Genomic DNA, 18,913 nt, shown 5'->3' on the forward strand with positions numbered 1-18,913 from the left:
TAAAGCAAACGACACGACGTTGTTTTCTGTCACACGTTACCTAAAAAGCACCGTTTTTCGAAAATATCCCCTTTGCCTCTCCCCGAGTAAATACGCATCGTATTACACTATTACTATTTAGTTTACTACTCCAAATTCTAATACAATTGCAATTTCGATTACAATTACATAACACACTTTTATTGTTGCTTTTTTCTTAAATCACTATGCATATGCTTTTTTATATCCATTTTTCGAACTTTGTATTTTAGTTTTTTCATACTAATATTTAATGTTTGTATCAATTTATATATTATAAGAAATTTCAAATTTTTACGCATTCAATCCTTATTGTTTGAGAATTTTATATTTAGATCATAATCTTTATTTTATTTGTATTTTGATCCCTATGTATCAAGGGAGGAGAGAGGAAGTTATCACACAAAAAAAAGAGGAGAGAGAAAATATTTGATCGATCACCTTTCAACAACGAAAAAGATCAATCTTTGTGTCAATGAGTTTGTTTTAAGGAATAGAGTTTCATAAAGGTAGTTTTGAACTTTCATCTTGTTGGAAAAAGTAGTTCAAAGTTTTGAAAAATTATTTAAATCAGTCTAATTTTTTTTGGATTGATCTTATAGTATTTTGGGGTTAAAAATAGGTTTAATTGGGTTGCAACAATAATTTTTAGGTGTTTTCAAGTGAAAGTAAGTTAAATAGGTTTTTAGGGTTTAAGAACCTAAAACCTAACATTTCAACCTTCGAACGTGGACAAGATTTGAACTAGATGATGACTCATTTCCTGTTTTATTTTGTATTTTAAAAAGAGTCTATTACGCGGGTCTGACATTGTAGGCACAAGCATCCTCGGGCCTTTTTTTTTACCAAGCACTCAAGCCAATCCTCTTATCCTTAACGCTTGCCTTTTTATATTACCCTTTTGTATTGAATACAAGAACAATAATACATGTACAAGAACACACACATCCAATGATCATTACAATTATTTTCTCGAATATTCTTTAATGCAAGTACTTGTTTCTGGACAAAAATACATGTACAAAAACTATGCTCATCCTCTGAACATTTGACTATTTTGCATCTGGATTTTCTTCAACCTTACTTGTTGGTTAAGTGCTATAAAATCGGTCCTCCTATTATGGAGGATGATATTTTTGAGGTTGACTAGCCAAGAGACTTTTTTCTCTATTGTTATTATGGGTGAGTTGCTACTCTTGCTACTTGACTAGTTGTACCAACTTGTTATGTGTCATATCATTTAAAGAGGACCACACACTTATAAAGAAGAAGAAAAAAGAACACACACACACACACACACCCCAAGGCCTTGGGTTGCCCTTGTTTCAGTTATATATTGGGACGACTATCTTTTGTTTCAGTTGGCAGTAATAAACCAAAAAGAGAGAAAAAAAACATAATTATCAAATCTGGTTCAACCCGGAAGGTTGACTTGGAACTTGGGCAACCCAAGGCCTTGGCCAGGTTTGAAGTAGATAAAACCCGGGCCTGCAATTGGCTTAGTGAAACCCGGACGACCTGTCGAGTCAACCTGAAAATCAAATGACCCTGCATAACCTGGGTGAAACCTTTTATTATTATTATTATTATTATTATTATGCTTATATTTTTTTAATATACTAAGAAAAATAATTTATGAATATCTAGCCTAACATTTTTTTGTAGCATGTTTATGAACTTTTCAATGTGGAACAAATGTATATTTATGGGTTATGTCATGTGTTCTCAAAGTGCATAAGTATTTAATAGAACAAAAAAAATATTATTGAAGACAAAAGGTGCAAAAAGCGTAGACATTACCTCACGTATAGGGGGGACAATCAGAGATTTCTCTCTTGGTCAACCTAATCTTATGCACGTGAGCCTACCTCTCTTTTCCTTATTGGTTACTAGCCCATGAAAAAATTCACTATATAGACACTAGAAGAAGGTTTTATTTTTTTAATGTGGGATTGGAAGCCCATTAGTATATATACTATATATTCACAAAAACAAAATTGTGTTTTTTCAATATGGGATAAAAAAAACTTTTTTGGTTTAAATACTTCAACTTAAAAGGGAAAAATAATATCTTTTCAATATGGGATAAAAAACATTTTTAAATAATCTTTTAAACTTCATTATTTATAGTATATATAGCCTACATCCACATAGATTGTTTCTTAACTATTTTCACGTGGGATATTAAAACCTCAAACATTTTTTTTCATGTGACCGAGACTTGTCCTTTTGGTCCGGTCAACTCCTGTTCTAGGTTTAAGTACATAAGCATTGGCAGCTTGAGTGCAACCAATTTCAATATTTGATTACTAACTCTTTCACTGTTAGATCGAGCTGATATTTTGACACCAAGTTTTAGACACATAGCTCTTCATTTTTTTTATGGTTGGATTAAATATTGAAGGTTTCCAAGTTAGTTGTCTTGTCATAAAATAGGGCTATCAATTTGTGAGGATTTCTCTTAACTCTCTCTTTAATCTTATTGTATTCTAAGATCAATCATCGAAAACTTTGAATAGAAAGAGAAAATAATATCTACTAATCTTATTCTTGCTAATTCGAATTCAAGACCCACTACATAGTTTCCTTTAATGTCTTTTAATAATTAGGGTGATATGTAAAATGATGATAATGATGGTTTGTTTTTTAAGTTATTAGTTGATGATCATATGCCAGCTAATGATGATGATGATGATATTTTAAACATACTATTTAAGAAACTCTAGATGAGCCAAAGTTTAGGAGGTTCACTAGACCTCACCAAGCTTCCACTAAATATTCTCATCGTGAGTATGTGTTAGTTACTAATAGGAGAGAGCTAAAATGTTTTGATAAAGTTATGTCACATGAGAAAAAATGAGCGACTAAAATGCATCTAGGAAGAGATGAAATCCTTGTATATGGATCATACTTTTGAGTTGGCGAATCTTCCTAAAGGAAAGAAAACACTCAAGAATAAATGGGTGTATAGGTTAGAAATGATGATAATAGGGGAGAGATAAAATATTTTGATAGAGTTATGTCACATGAGAAAAAAATAAGTGATTGAAATCCATCCAAAAAGAGATAAAATCCTTGCATATGGCCCATACTTTCGAGTTAGTGAAGCTTCTGAAAGGAAAGAAAGCACTCAAGAACAAATGAGTGTTTAGGTTAGAAATTAAAGAAAATCTTTTCACCTGTTTTTATGATGTCTTCAATCTGAGTTGTACTTGGTTTAATTGTTGGTTTGAATCTTGAAGTTGAATAATTTGTTATGAAAACTGTTTTTCTCTATGGTGACTTAGATGAGGAGATCTACATAGAGTATCCTAAAGGGTTTGAAGTGAAAGGTAAAAAATATCTAGTTTACAAGTTAAAAAAGAGTTTGTATGGGCTGAAGCAAGCTCCAAGGCAATGGCATAAGAAGTTTGATTCTTTTATGGTGGAGCATGGTTATTGTAGGGCCACTTCTAATTATTATATGTTTATAAAAAGGTTTTCAAATGGTAACTTTAATATTCTCTTGTTATAAGTGGATATGCTGGTTATTAGCCATGATACTAAAAAGATCTAGAGTTTGGAGGAAAAGTGAAGCAAGTCTTTTGCAATGAAAAATTTAGAACCAACAAAATAGATTCTTAGCATAAAGATTACTTGTGACATGAAGAATATAAAACTTTGGCTATCTTAGGAGGGATATGTTTAAAAAGTATTTAAGAGATTCAGTACGAGCAAGTCCAAACCTATTTGTTCTTTACTTGCAAGTCACTTTGAGCCAAGTTTTAAACAGTGCCTTTTAAGTGATGAAGAGAAAGATAAGATGAAGAAGGTTCCTTATACATCTATAGTTGATAGCTTGATATATGTCATGGTTTACACAAGGCCAGATATAACTCATGTTGTTGGTATGGTCAGTCAGTTCCTCTTCAATCTTGGTAAAGAACATTGGTCAACAGTGAAATTGATACTCATGTATCTTAAAAGTACTTCTAGTTTCAATTTATGTTTTGGTATGGTAAACATGTGTTATCTATTACAGAGGCTAAATACATTGCTATCACTAAATAAGGGAAAATAATTGTTACAGATGAAAAAAGTTCTTACATGAACTTGGCCTAATGCAAGAGAATTTTGTGTTGTATTGTGACAATCATAATGCAATCTATCTCAATAAGCATCATACTTTTCACTCTCGATCAAAGCATATTGAGGTTAAGGCCATGTTTGTTTCCCGAAAAGTAGTTTCCGGGAAACCACTTTCCAAACTTTCCCGTGTTTGTTTGCCATTAGAAAAGTTGGTCAACGGAAAACACTTTCCGGTCAAAGGAAAATTTAGCTTGGTTTTCAGGAAAGTGTTTTTCTTTTTGGCTGTGTTTGTTTTCCGGAAAGTGGTTTCCGGGAAATCACTTTCCAAACTTTCTTGTGTTTGTTTGCCGTTAGGAAAGTTAGTCAACGAAAAACACTTTCCAGTCAAAGGAAAATTTGGCTTGGTTTTCAGGAAAGTGTTTTCCTAGAAAATTTGGGCGGAAAACACTTTCTGAAAGTTGTGAAAAATTTAGAAATGTCATTATTTACTGATTATATCAAATTTGATCCTTAAACTTTTGATTGCTATATATATTTTGTTTTGAATATTTATTTTTCAATTTCATCTCTTAAAATTTAATTTTTATATTAACTTTGGTCTTTATTTTTATAATTGATATTTGCTTTTTCCTTATCATTTTTTTATTGAAATTTTTTATCTATCAAATTTGGTCCTCATTCTTTTGATTATAACTTATTTTATTTGAAATAATTTATGAAATAATATTTTTTTTCAATTTCATTCTCATTCAACTATTTAATTTGTAAGATTTATTACTTATTATTTTAATAAACTTGAGAAAAATAAAATATTAATAAGTTATTTTCCAGCTCATTTTCCATGACATAACTAAATACTGAAAACTGTTTTCCAACTTATTTTCCATTACACTACCAAATATTAGAAAGTAATTCACTTTTCCGGAATTCACTTTCCAAAAGAAAACTAATTTTCAGCAAACAAACGGGGCCTAAATACCAATGGATTCAAGATGCTATATAGATGAAGTCATTTGTTGTTAAGAAGATCTATATCAATGATAATATGTCGAACATGATGACTAAGTCTCTACCTAAAAAAAGTTTGAGTTCTGTAAAAGGCAAACAGACTTAGTAGAACCCACCAAATTAAAGCTTATAAACTGATTGTCATTAAGGTAAATTCCTTACATGGTGCGTGAGAGGGAGATTTGTTATGGGTCCCGCACCATTTAAAAAAGACCACGCACTTATATATATATATAAGAGGTTGGTCAGAAATATATATTAAGGTTGGTTGTCTTTTGTTTCATTTGTCATAACGATTCCAAAATAGAGAAAAAGAGAACAGAAACATTGGCAACTTAAGTGAAGTCAGTTTAATATGTTTCTGTTCTCTTTTTCCTTATTTTAGGTTCGTTATGGCAAATGAAACAAAAGACAACCAACCTTAATATATATTTCTGACCAAACTCTTATATATATATATATATATATATATATATATATATATATATATTGTTAGAAACTAGTACCATTCAGACAATAGCTGCTACAAACAATAAAACATTAGGTAGATTTCTTGGTACTTTAAATTCATTAGAGCTTTGGACAGGTATGTTCTTACCTCTAAACCACCTGCCAATAACATTAAAATAAAAATTAGATAGCCACATGAAAATAAGGATTCCTAAAAAAGAAAAGAATATTGTAAGGGTGATAAAAGAATATGAAATTTTCGAGGTTTGACAATCTTCTTTCCAAAGTATGAACATGATTTTAGTTAAAGAAACTCTCGTGTGTTTGGTGAGAAAAACATAATATGTCAACTTGTTTAATAACATTAGAGTTCCACCCACTGAATTCAGAAGTTGACCCATCTCTCCTTTGTATTAATTTATTGAATAACTGGCAAGAAAATAATATTTTAATAAATGATTTGATGGTGCTCAGAAATAAGTGCTGTAGTTACTTCATGAATTTATTTTTAAAAAATAAATAATTTGATGAAAAATCAAATCCGAGACCGGGAAAACATGATAATAATATTTTTATCTAAGCTAATTCTTTTTTTTATTATTATTTTCTCTATTCATTTTGTATCTATTTTTTTCTTGAGAGTAAATATTAGTTACTTCCCATCATACTTGTAAAATAAGAGTTTTTTTGTTGAAATCCTTTTTTCATTTTAAAAAATTTGCTCACAGCTTGTTTGAAATCAAATCATATATGGAACTGAAATCAATTCCACAGATGATTTGAATCCAATTGATAATATATTACAATTCTTATGTTTGGAATAAAATACTAAACCACACAATTGAATTTAATTATATTATTTAGAATCTTGTAGAATTGAATTGAATTAGTAATCTTTACTATTTTACCTATAAATTATTTCTTCATGTTACAATTTTTTTTTTACAAGAACTCTTATATTTACCATTTTACACTTGCAACATTTTTAATACCTTTATGTTAATTTTTCAGTCTATCTCTAGCATATGAGCGTTGAACCACCTTGGATTTTCTTGCAATTTCAGAGAAAATGTTGAAAGATCGTTGTTACAACAATGATCTTACGAGAAATGATTCAAAAATATTAATAGTAGAAAAGGTGTTAGAAGAGACAGTGAAGTAAATTATTATGTTTCTTTTTTGTGAAGTAAATTGCTAAATTAAATTGCATAATAAAACAAACAATTCAAAACCAGAAACAACAATTAGTAACTGAACAACCACATCTCAAAAGCAAAACAATTTAGCATAACATAATGAAAGGGATAATTGTGTTGGGTAAAAGCACCAATATACCAAATTCATAATTCATAAGTCCCAATTATCTTTTCTCTTTGTGAAGTTAAAATACGATCAAACAATCAACAAAATTAAACAATCAATCACATAAATCAACACTAAGATTTTTAACTCGATGTGAAAAAAACCATGGGACCGAAGTCCACCTAAAAGCTTCTATTAATGAATAATGGGATCACAAAGTGTTCTTCCTTAGCTAAAACTAAGGACCACAACATATAAATAATCAATATACTTATTTTTGGAATACAATAAGATTAAAGAGAGAAAGTTGAGAGAAATTCTCACAAAGCTAAAAGTTGTATTTTATAATAAAATAATCAAATTAGACACTTTAATCTTCAACCTAACCGTACATAATAAATAATTATGTGTTTAGAATTTGATGTCACAATTTCAGCTCAGTTCTACGATAAATAAGCTATCAATCAAAGATTAAACTGACTTCACTTAAGTTGCCAATGTTTCTGTTCTCTTTTTCTCTATTTTGGGTTCGTTATGGGAAATGAAACAAAAAACAACCAACCTTAATATATATTTCTGAAGTTTGAAGTCAGTTTAATCTTTGATTGATAGCTTATTTATCGTAGAACTGAGCTGAAATTGTGACATCTTAGAATTTGATGTCACAATTTCAGCTCAGTTCTACGATAAATAAGCTATCAATCAAAGATTAAACTGACTTCACTTAAGTTGCCAATGTTTATGTTCTCTTTTTCTCTATTTTGGGTTCGTTATGGCTAAGATGTCACAATTTCAGCTCAGTTCTACGATAAATAAGCTATCAATCAAAGATTAAACTGGCTTCACTTAAGTTGCCAATGTTTCTGTTCTCTTTTTCTCTATTTTGGGTTCGTTATGGCAAATGAAACAAAAAACAACCAACCTTAATATATATTTCTGACCAAACTCTTATATATATATATATATATATATATATATATATATATATATATATATATATATATATATATATATATATATATATTCAGTGCTAACACCCCTCATTGGGATAGAAAGATCAGCAATGCCTGAGAAGAGGGCAGTAGAGTTGATTGTTACTATGGGGACTGCACCTTGTTGTGTGACTATCCAACAAAACTTCATCAGTCATTAACACTCATCTCCCATGCAATGTCATCATTGGGAGGCAATTGCTCCATCAGATCAATGCAATGGTCAGCACCAAGTATTTGACTATGAAGTTCTCAATAGTTAAAGGGGTAGCAGCGGTGAAAAGAAACCAGGAAGCCTAAAAAAAATATGCAAACACCTTTCTGAAGGGTAAAAAGGCCCTACTGGTCGATCACCAGAAGGCTCTGGCCTTCCTCATGCGTGGCACTTAGACCACCTTAAGCTATATCATTGTTAAATATATAAATAAAGAATACATATTTTTATCACTTGTGTTCTTACTTTATCTACGTTCCTTTCTCAAGAATACATCCTACCTATCCAATCGAGGTCACGCACCCCTGTGGCATCCAAGGCCTACTTCTCCAAGATGGTAGCAAAGTCCTAAGTGAGCATCAACCTCCTATTGTCACCAATCAGGGTTACACACCCCTGTGGCGTCTAGGACCCGCTTCTCCAAGGCAGTACTAGGGGATCGTTGCTTCACTCTTAAGGGCGGCTGTCAGCGCCCCCTTCCTTCCTTTTATTTAGCCTTTTCAGTTGGAATCAAGAGTGCTGGGGTGGCCTTATCAGGCTCACACCGTCTATCCAACTCGGGTTACACACCTCTCCTGGATAAGACGGGTACTAGGCTCTACAACATCAAGAGTGCTGGGGCGACCTTATCAGGCTCACACCGTCTATCCAACTCGGGTTACACACCCCCCTGGATAGCATAGGTACCAACCTCTATAACATCAAGAAGTGCTGAAACCAACCTCTACAACATCAAGAAGTGTTAAAACCAGCCCTCATACAATAACACTTCCTATTGGTCCAAACGGGGCTACACACCCTTGTGGCGTCTAGGACCCACTTCGTCAGGACAGTAGTGAGTGTCCAATGTTCCTGAGATGAAGAATTAGGAACACGTCCTGAAGATTCAAACAATGATCTCTTTGGGAACACCATCACCGATAGTGAGGCCCTAACAAGAGGAGTATAAAAGACACCCTTACCAAGGTCACGACTCAATTGAGGTCAATCCGAAGTCTCTTTAGCCTTAAGTCTCCCTATTTCTCCAAAAAATGAACAGACTTGGGGGGCTACTGATGGGTCATGGTTTCTCAACTCAACTTCATTTAAGAGATAATGCGCGAAAATCATAACCCAAAATGGGGCTATGTCTTTTCGGGTGTCCAACCTCAAGTTGGGTTGGGGTACACCCACACCCAACTCTATGGTGGGCGCGGACGTGTCCACGCCTAGTCCCACTATTGGGCCCGGGCACGACCACGCCCAACCTTAAGTTGGGCGTGGATGCCCCACGTTGGGCCTGGACGTGACCGCATCCAACTCCACGTTGGACGTGGACGCGTCCACGCCCCGCCCCACTTTGGACCTGGACGTGTCCACGCCTAGCTCCACGGTGGACTTGGATACGTCTGCGCCCCGTTTTCTCCTGGGCTTCGGGCGTGGATTGAGCCCAACGTCCCTCAGATTTGGTGCATAATTGACGGGTTACTTTATACTAAGCCCCCCATAGTCTGGGTTTGGGTTATTAATTATGATATCCATCACATCCTATTAAATACGAACAAGCAGCCCATGCTTATGTTAACTTGATGTGATGGCACGAGCAATAAAATAATATTAATTTACTATTACAAGATTACATCTCTATCCCTCATACGTTGTATGAAGCAAGTCAAGTAAGGTAATATAAAAGGAAGCATGAATATACAGGAAAGGGGTTTGAAAACCTTATACTGAGAGACAAAAATACATTCTCTACTTCTTCTTCCTTAATTCTACATCTTCTTCCTTCTCCTCTTTTCTATCTTTATAAAAGCTCATTAATACTTTCATTAATGACTTTTGTTACATAAAAAATTCCTGGTACTGACTTGATCTTCGGAGGGTCCCCCATCAACACCCTTGGGGGATTTTGTGCAGATATTTGTTCAGGAAGAGATTAACATCCCAGAAGAGATCCATTAAAGAAGAAGTCAGTGCAGTCTTGAAGTGAAGGTCGTAGAACATACTGTGAACGATGTGCAAGGATCTCTGGGAAATAAGAATACTCCTAGTGATTCTTATAGCTTCATCAATTTTGATCGGTCCATAGTTTCTAGCTACCCAGGAGAGTTGGTCCTTGTTTCGATACAGGTAGAGGATACAATATTCTATCTACTATCAGTCTGTGGGATTCATTTATTTTTGTGCATTTTGCCATTACCTCATCTCGTTCCACTCCTTTGAGGCATGGATTTAGAGATTTAGATAAACTTTTAAACCATATAAGTGATGTATTCTAATTTGTTGTATAAAGAAATTTAAAACTTACATTAGAATTGTTGCCTAACCTCCTTATTTCACAACAATATTACTGATGATGACTGTTTTGGTTTTCCTGAAACACATACATGCATTAAAAATGGTACATTTAATAATTTTTTAGGAGTCTTGAGAAACTCAGTAAACAAATCTAGAGTAGTTTAGTGTTTATGTGAAGATTGCCCAAAGATCATATGTTATTTTCGGCTTTGAATAATTGCTTCAAGACTAGGTTGTCACAAACCACAAGTCGTCCAAGTATCCGACTTCTAACATAATCCACACGAACTGTAAGTGAGAAATTTCCTTAACTCTTTTAGAAGAGAGTGATTGTTATACCTTAGAGTGCTAACTCTTTTTCTTTGTATTTTTAGATGTTTTTATAGTGTACTCATCCTACATTAGAAAATAAAAGGTTTAACATTCTATTTATAGGAAAACCTAAAAAATCATATAAATAAATAAAAATACTAATGTTCATGACTTGCAACCAACACTAATAGCCATGCACCCCCCTTGGATGTTTCTATAGTGTACTCTACTCGCATTAAAAAATAAAAAACATAACATTCTATTTATAACAAATTCTTGTTATATGCAGCCAAAACTAATGTTCATGCCCCACTTCAGCCTTGCCTCACCACAAGCAAAAAACAATTGATGGATTTCATATGGCTGATGGGCTAATATCATCTTTCTAGAAGTTTGTTTACACCATAATATAAATAATTAGGTATTTGACCCGTACTTCACTGCAAGTTAAATATTTTTTTTCAATAAAAAAATTCACACATAGACTTTTTTAATATGTTTTTGTATTTAAAAAAATTCTAAATGAAAATTAAAAAATTTATACATACATGTAATCAAATAAATCGAGAACTATGTGTGTTAATAAGTGAAAAAAATTCATAAACGATGACTAAAAATAAAAACTGAAAAAAATTGAGAGATATGTGTAAATGAAGATATTTAATTTCACAAGACATGACATTTTCATGGCTATGTTTGTTAAATTTATTAATAAAAATAATTTTTTATTCAATTAAACGATAATAAAAATAGACACACACATTGAATTGATTGAATATAATAAAAAAGAAAAAATAATATGCAAGACTGCGCATATTAGAAATATTATTCAAAAATAAATAATTTTTTTATTTTAAAAAATAAAGTTCATCTATACAAAATATTAAAAAAAATATAGATTAATTAGAAAAACCTCCTAAAAAATTTAAAAATAATTAAAAATAATTTTCATTTCAAATAGACTTTCTAAATAAGAGAGAATAAATATTAAAAATATTTTTTCTTAAAAAAAAATGTGAAATATGCCGTCCACACAGTATTCACACCCCCACATTTTAAATGAGTTTTTTTTTTTAACTCTTTAGAGTCGGGACGGCATTTGCTTCCTCGTTGACCTGCAACTCGGCGTTCAAAGGGAGGCAGGCCCTTGAAACGAAGGGCTCTGCAAGCTGTTAACAACATTAAATCTCAGCTGTGCATGTGAAAAATAGGAAAAGCAAGAGCGGCGGCATTGGGTGCGTCTTCTTTATCCCTTTGCTGTTTATCTTTTAGTCATATAGAAGCTTGAACATGAAACAAAGAATCAGTTCCTTTCACCTGATGACCTGTGTAACTTGTTCAATACTAGCAGTAGTAATGTCAATTTTTATTTATTTATTTATTATGAAATTCTCTTTTATATTTTTGCGTGGCTGTCAAACATATCCATAAAAATATTTTTAAAAAAATTAAGGATTTTTTTACTTCAAATTAGTTTTTTTTAATGTTTTTAGATAATTTTGATGTTAAAAATAAATTTAAAAAAATAAAAAACAACCACTACAATAATATTACTTCTGGAAGTAGGAATTACGGGGCTGCCAAGCAAAATGCCATAAAAACCTGAATGAATGTTCCTTTGGAACTCCATCGTTTTGCAAACATGAAAGTGGTTCGTGCGCCTTTCCTGAAAGGACGATGCTTTTTAACCTTTTTCTTCTAGGAACGTGACAAGGATAACCTTTTCATATTTCAGGACAGAAAATATTCAAATTAAAGACATAAATCCTGGTTACATCCAGTGTTTTTTAACATTGGAAACAAGGACAGGTGTCCCTGACTATGAATTCGTTCCTACGTTCTATGTATGTGTAATAATTATATAATGTATATTTAATTTTATCAAATAATACTTTTTTAATAAATATTAGGTAATCATAGATTTGGTTTAAAAAATTGAGTGCTAATTAATCCATGCCACGTAAAAAATAAGGTGGCAGGTTAATCTTAGGTCAACTTTTTTTTTTTAAGATAAAAATACTAATATTGATTTTTAGGTCAAGTTGACAGTTTTTTTAAAAAAATTTTGCCTTGCCTGTAGCTGAAGACCAAACTCTTCTGCTTAGAATTTTTTTATATATATATATATATATCATAGAAATTAACTATTTGCCAAAAAAACTTTATCTTTAAATTTTTTTTAATTTTCATTATTTTCTTTTCTCCAAAGTAAAAAAGAAAAAAAGAAAGAAAAGAAATGAAAAAAGACAAAAAATCCCTTCTCTTCTCTTTCTTGCAGCTTTCTCTGCGTTTCGATTTCTTTGTCCAAGAATTTCTATGAGCTCGGGCTTTCCGTTCTAGAGTTTGTTCGACTCTCTCTCATGTATTGCAAAATTAACTTCAGCTCCTCAGTTTCATTACTTTGATTTTGATATTTTAAGGTCAAAATTGATCACTATTGTTCAAAACCCTAGTTTTGTTTCGATGCTTAAAATTGGGGAAAAGCATAAAGGTGGAAAATTTCGTTAATTTTATGAGGTTTCTTATGTGGGTTTTTAGTGATTAATAGATTTAACTTCTTTGATTAGTCGGGTTCAGTGTTGTTAGCTTGAAATCTGGTAATTTGGATCTAAAAAAATTGATGAAGTTGAGATTTGAATTTCTAATGTGTTCTATTTTCCTGCATTTTCAATGGGTTATCTGTTATTGGAGTTTCTAAGCTTAAATACTCGCTTTAGTTTGCTTAATTTGATTGATTATTAGTTTTGTTTTAGCGAAATTATTGTTCTATAACCGGAGGGGGTGGAATTTCTAGTCCATTTGGGTTTGCTTGTAAAATTCTGAACTTGGGAAATAGCCTAATGCTACCAATTTTAACGGAATGGTAGCTTATTTTAACATTGATTATGTGGGGAATCCAAGTTCTTATTTGTGGGTTCAATGAAAACAATTCCCATGTTCTGTTTATGGAAAACATAAGATTAAAAAAGATTGTGTGGTTGTCTTTCCCTACATTTTATATGCGAAAGAGTTTAATGCTGAGTTATTGTTCAATTTCACAAATAGGGTTACAGCATTCATTGAGGTCAAAGGGGGAGCAAAAAAAACTTCGAAGTGCATGAGTGTTTCTTCTTCTTTTTGAGGCCCTTAATATAGAGATGGAGCCACAAGTCTCCTTGGACTCTGAGCGACATCTTCATCGAAACAGTTCAATTCAGGTCGGAGATCCTGGTGTAACATCATCTACTCCAGATCGTGTTGAGCCACGGCAGCCAGGTATGTTATGTGCTTTTAATATTTTTTTTATAGTTTTTGTTAATTTAGGTGCTGCTGGAACATACCACGATTTGGGAGTGGTAGTTTTATCTGTAATTGTTAATATTATGCTTAACGCAGAGAAAAGACCAACACGGCAATGGGCTGCTTGGACACATCAAGAAGAGGAAAGTTTCTTCAATGCACTACGACAAGTTGGCAAGGCATGTTATTACTGGAATGTGCTTTGGATTAAAAAAATTTCAGTTCTGTTTTACTCCTTAAGTAACCATCTTGAGCTTTCATTGCAGAACTTTGAGAAAATTACTCGCCATGTTCAAAGTAAAAACAAGGATCAGGTAAGTTGCAACAAGATTTAGATCCAGCTGTTTCGTCTAGTTTTGTTGATGTATTCATCATATTCATTACCACCTATTTAATTTTATTTCCAGGTCAGGCATTATTACTATCGTCTTGTGAGGCGTATGAACAAATTGCTGGGCCCAGGATTGTGCCTAGATGCAAAAAACTCAAAAGATACAAACGCTGCAATGCTCCGATGGTAATATTTCTTATATACTGTTTGAATTGTTTTTCTTTTTTTTAATATGTATTATAAATTAGGGAAGTGATACATGAAAAAATAGTCAGAAAAAGGAAGCTTGTGATACTATCAACAAATAGATGTCATTATTTTTCTGGTTCTGCATTGGAGCTGATGTAAAGCATTCTGAATCTCTGATACATTAAGTGAATGGTTTTTCTACTGTCTTAATTTCCCATCTTTGTTCAGTGCATCTGGCTTAAAAATCTTTGGGGAATTTGATATAGTGTATAGACCATAATGCCATCATGGATCAAGGATTTGTATCATATCTTGGTAATGATGAGGATTCAGTGTTATGGTTTGTCAAAATTGATATTTTTCTCTTGGACTGCTTCAACTGACAGAGTCTTGGATTGTTTTGTTTTCCTGGTTCAAATTTCGATTTTTTTATACAGGTGGTCATTATTGGCAAAGTATAGTTGCAAAGCTTCAAAGCTCCATCTAAAACCGCGAAGGTTTAAGATATTTGTAGAAGCACTGGTTAGTGAATTTTGTCTATATTTGCAAAAGTTTGCGCTTTCCTGTTCACGAACTTGATTGATCTACTGGATATGCTCAACTGATTGGTATATGTTTTCCTTGAAGGAAAACCAACTCTTGAAAGATCGAAGGAAGAATGTTAGGAAACGGTCTTCACAAGGGGAAAATGGCTCTCCAACAACTCCTAGCATTATCACAAATCAGAATAGAGCATCTGGGCATGATACTCGAACTGTTAAACTTGTTCTTGTTGATAGTCAAAACATACAAAAATTAGGTGGTGGAAAGGGATCATTGAAGCGCAATGTTAATTTGGGGGTTATCCGTAACAACAATAAAGGAGACTCAACTGCAATGAAACCTGCAAGGCAAAGGCGGAAACCAGGTGATTATTTGTTTGAGCTTATCCTCAGTTTTGAAGATGTTGTATTAGGATTTTACATCAATTCTATACTTTACTTTCCCCCATTTACCATACATACTTTTTATGTCATTCATGAATTTGCTTTAATGTTATTCTAGGCATGATCCTTGAGGTATCTGTACAAAAAGTGGACAACTTGTAATTCTCATTTTTTAACTTTAAATGGGATATGTGTTTGGGGTTTGTTCGGAACAATCAGTGCCCCATAAAAGGCAGTGACTTTCTGCAAAATTGCTGAAGAATAGGACTGCCCCTGAATCCTTGCTTTCAAAACCCTACTCAAGTGGGGTTATGACTGAGTGATGGCCATGCTATTGTAACCATTATTCCTAGCTAAAAGCTATGTTTCTCTGGTTTCTTGATTTTATTATTACCCTGATTTTTCAAATGATGGATGAATATTGTTTCACTTTGTTTGGTTTGAAATCATGAATTTTTGTGCTGGTCACATTGTTAATTGATTCTCATTGGGTCTAGCCTCATCAGCGGCATACAAAAAATGGGAAAAGGCTGCAATTGCTGGGGTTTCTTTGGTTGCTGATGCTGCCGAGCATTTGGAACGGACAGCCCCTGATAAAGAGTTTGAACATGACCAAGGTATGGCTGGTGGGGCTGATCCTCACCAATTCCTAATCCAAAAATTTGAAAGAACCACCATTTGAAGCGCCATAAGTGATTGTTCTTTCATTTCCAGGGCAAAATGGTCTTGATTCTGTTGAAAACGTTCTGCCCCATTTGCCTGCTTCTTTGCTTCATTATGTTGAAAGCAGTGCACACAATAATATGAAGCTTAAGCTCCAGTTGTTCCCAATTGATGATGGTACTCGTAGAGCCTTAGAAATGGTGAGCACAAAGAGAAACAACGTTGATGATTTTGATGTAGAAGTTTTAGTTATCGAGCAGTATTCCGAAAATGTGATTGTATTTTCATTTGGGTGCAGGATAAGCATAATCCACACCTGGAACTCACTCTTAGTACTCGGAAAAAGATATCATCAGTACTGGAACATCTAAATCGGAAATGGGGCAATTCTACTGTTGCATCTGGAGAGCTAATGCTTTTCCCTTACGTAGTTAATAGAGAAAACCTGGTGGGTTATCAGAGATGGACACAGGACTCACTTGTCAGTGCAGCCGATGTATACCTTTCAATTGGCAGCCCTCCAGTGTTTCGCTTGAGGTTTCTTCTATTTCTCGTTCAACTTAAATGCAAATCCTTTGTTAGATCGTACTTTAACTGACATCTGCATTTCAACAAAGGTATGGCTGGTTTTCCAACGCCAACTTTGCTTCTATGACATTGCGAGCACCTTCAACGTATAGTTGCCTTACAGATGGAGGAAATGAGAAAGGGAAGGCTATGGATTCTGTATCCACAACTGAGCCATCAACTGGTGATCAGTTTCTTGAGGATCCCAGTAGGGATTGCCCGACTTCCATGAACAGTAATCATGCTTCTACACCTCATTCTGCAGGAGTGAGCAATGAGACAAATGAGTTTATTGCCATAGGACCCATAAATAATCTTGTCAAGTCCTTTGATCCTGCAGCAAACACATCCTGGCATAGAACAGAGACTGATGATAGGACTAGCACACAACAATTGGAAGATGTGGTAATTGCAAATTCTCATGATTTTAATCCAATTGAATGCTGTCTCAGTTCATGCTACTTCATACCACTTTTTTATTCTGCTATATATACTTGCTGATGCAGCATTCATGTCTCATTCATAAATTGAGGTTTGGTCATTTAGTTTTTAATACAATCTGTCCGTTGTTGCGTATATCTATCACCTATTATTGACTTTTGAAATATTTCAGCCATGACGAATGTCCATACACTATTCCATTTGTGACGTGTACTTTGATTTGTATATATGTAGGATGGCTTGCGATTGAGCAATGTAAATGTGCTGTCTGCTGGGGAGTGGGCTGATAGCCTTACTGATGTTAGCATTGGAGATCTACTATCAGAGTTGCCTCATGAAGCAGATTTTAACTGCGTTGAACCTCCTATTGTTCAAAGCAATCAATGCCTTCAGCAGATCCCATTCAGCTGTGATTCATTTGATGCGGCAATTGCTGCACATATCTCAAGGCATCAAAGCAAAGTGGGATTTGTTTCCTCAGTGACATCCCATACATCTTCAATCTGGGATGGTGAAGAAACATGTGATGCCTTTGCTTTTCAAAGGAATCATTCTCTCCGCAAGGAAGTTACTACATCTGCTGTTGCTTCTCCACAGGTTGGCAAACAGATGGACAGGACAAGCTCAATCGCATCCGGTGCCTTTCTTGAGGTATCCTTAACACTTGTATCATGTTCAAGTGATTCCATTGTCTGGTGGAAGCAAGGGTTGATTAAATATATTATACTTCTATTGCAGGAGCTACCTGATTTTGTGGGTCCTATGGATTATCCTACTGGTGAAGACCGTATGTGTCTGTCTGATTTGCAAGTCGTGAACAACCAAGCAAAGAATTTCAATGGGCTAACAGATATCTATTGGGTATGTTTTTTGTTCTTCATTCTTTCTTTTCCCTGTTTTATGCTCTATATCCCCTTTAAGTTGACCGGGTTAGCATTCTGGCGCCAGAAGAAGATGTGTTGTTTCATAAAGAAATTTGTTAGCCCCTGGGAAAATTTAGTTAGATTTTTATAGCTGACATGATTCATGCTATCCACTCTGCAGCCTGACTCGTTAGGGCTATTAGATCTGGATATACCATCCTCCAAATACCATGCTGAAGATTTGATTTTAAGTGATAGCCTTGGTGGTTTGAACCATCTGATAGCCAGCAGCTTGGATGCATTTCAAAATTGCTCCTTTTTTGGGCTGAACAAGAAAGATTCGACTTCAACAGTTGAAGCTCGAGAAACAACCTCATTTTCAGATTTTAAAATCGGCAGCGGGATTTGAATTTCACCATAGAGGATGTCAAGAGATGCTGCCCTTAGAAAACAGGAACTTTGCTAGATTATAACAATTAATTGTTTATGCTCGGCTGACATTGGGAGGAGTGTGTGCTGAGGACCGGTGCAAGCTAAGAAAATTCTGGTTATTCGCCGATCAGCCATTCTCCTGCATCTGTACAAAAATAGGCATGGAATACTTGATCCTTTTCTCTTTCTTGACTTGTTTTCTTACTATTCCTGTAAAGCGTTTTCCATAACTGTTGTAAGTGAACAACCTCGGTACATCAAATAACCTCTTTTTATCTCATCACTTCACATTGCTCATGTATTCTTTTCTCTTTCGGTTTTCTTGGATGTATATTGTTAAGGTCTGATGTAATTCTTTCTTCGGATTGCCGTATGGTGATTTTTTTTTTCAATAAAAAAATGAATATACTTTCCAACGTGAGTTTTTTTATGTAAAAAATTTTCAATTACAAATTAAAATGTTTATCTATACATCTAATTAAATAAATCAATATTTAATTAAGAAATAATTAAAATTAAGATATTTGATTATACAACATGGATCATGTTAATAACCTTGTTTTTTAAAATAATTTTTT

General features: G+C 33.7%; 1 protein-coding gene across 3 annotated transcripts; it reads left to right on the forward strand.

Moving 5' to 3' along the window:
* The first annotated feature begins 12,822 nt into the window (after window positions 1-12,822).
* On the forward strand, window positions 12,823-18,618 carry LOC18100166 (TSL-kinase interacting protein 1). Of its 3 annotated transcripts, none has more exons than XM_024604617.2 (14): window positions 12,823-13,006; window positions 13,690-13,899; window positions 14,020-14,102; window positions 14,190-14,237; window positions 14,331-14,440; window positions 14,881-14,965; window positions 15,071-15,350; window positions 15,876-15,986; window positions 16,084-16,232; window positions 16,331-16,569; window positions 16,650-17,004; window positions 17,275-17,691; window positions 17,779-17,901; window positions 18,085-18,618. In XM_024604617.2, the coding sequence occupies exons 2-14, from the start codon at window positions 13,782-13,784 to the stop codon at window positions 18,310-18,312; spliced, it is 2,346 nt and encodes a 781-aa protein (XP_024460385.1). In that variant the 5' UTR covers window positions 12,823-13,006; window positions 13,690-13,781; the 3' UTR covers window positions 18,313-18,618. The 3 variants fall into 3 exon arrangements, with proteins under 3 accessions (XP_024460385.1, XP_024460382.1, XP_024460384.1); XM_024604614.2 differs by having other exon boundaries at window positions 12,824-13,006; window positions 15,867-15,986; XM_024604616.2 differs by lacking the exon at window positions 12,823-13,006 and adding an exon at window positions 13,119-13,135 and having other exon boundaries at window positions 15,867-15,986.
* The last annotated feature ends 295 nt before the right edge of the window (window positions 18,619-18,913 follow it).

This window comes from Populus trichocarpa, chromosome 6 (assembly GCF_000002775.5).
Source record: "Populus trichocarpa isolate Nisqually-1 chromosome 6, P.trichocarpa_v4.1, whole genome shotgun sequence".
Taxonomy (NCBI): domain Eukaryota; kingdom Viridiplantae; phylum Streptophyta; class Magnoliopsida; order Malpighiales; family Salicaceae; genus Populus; species Populus trichocarpa.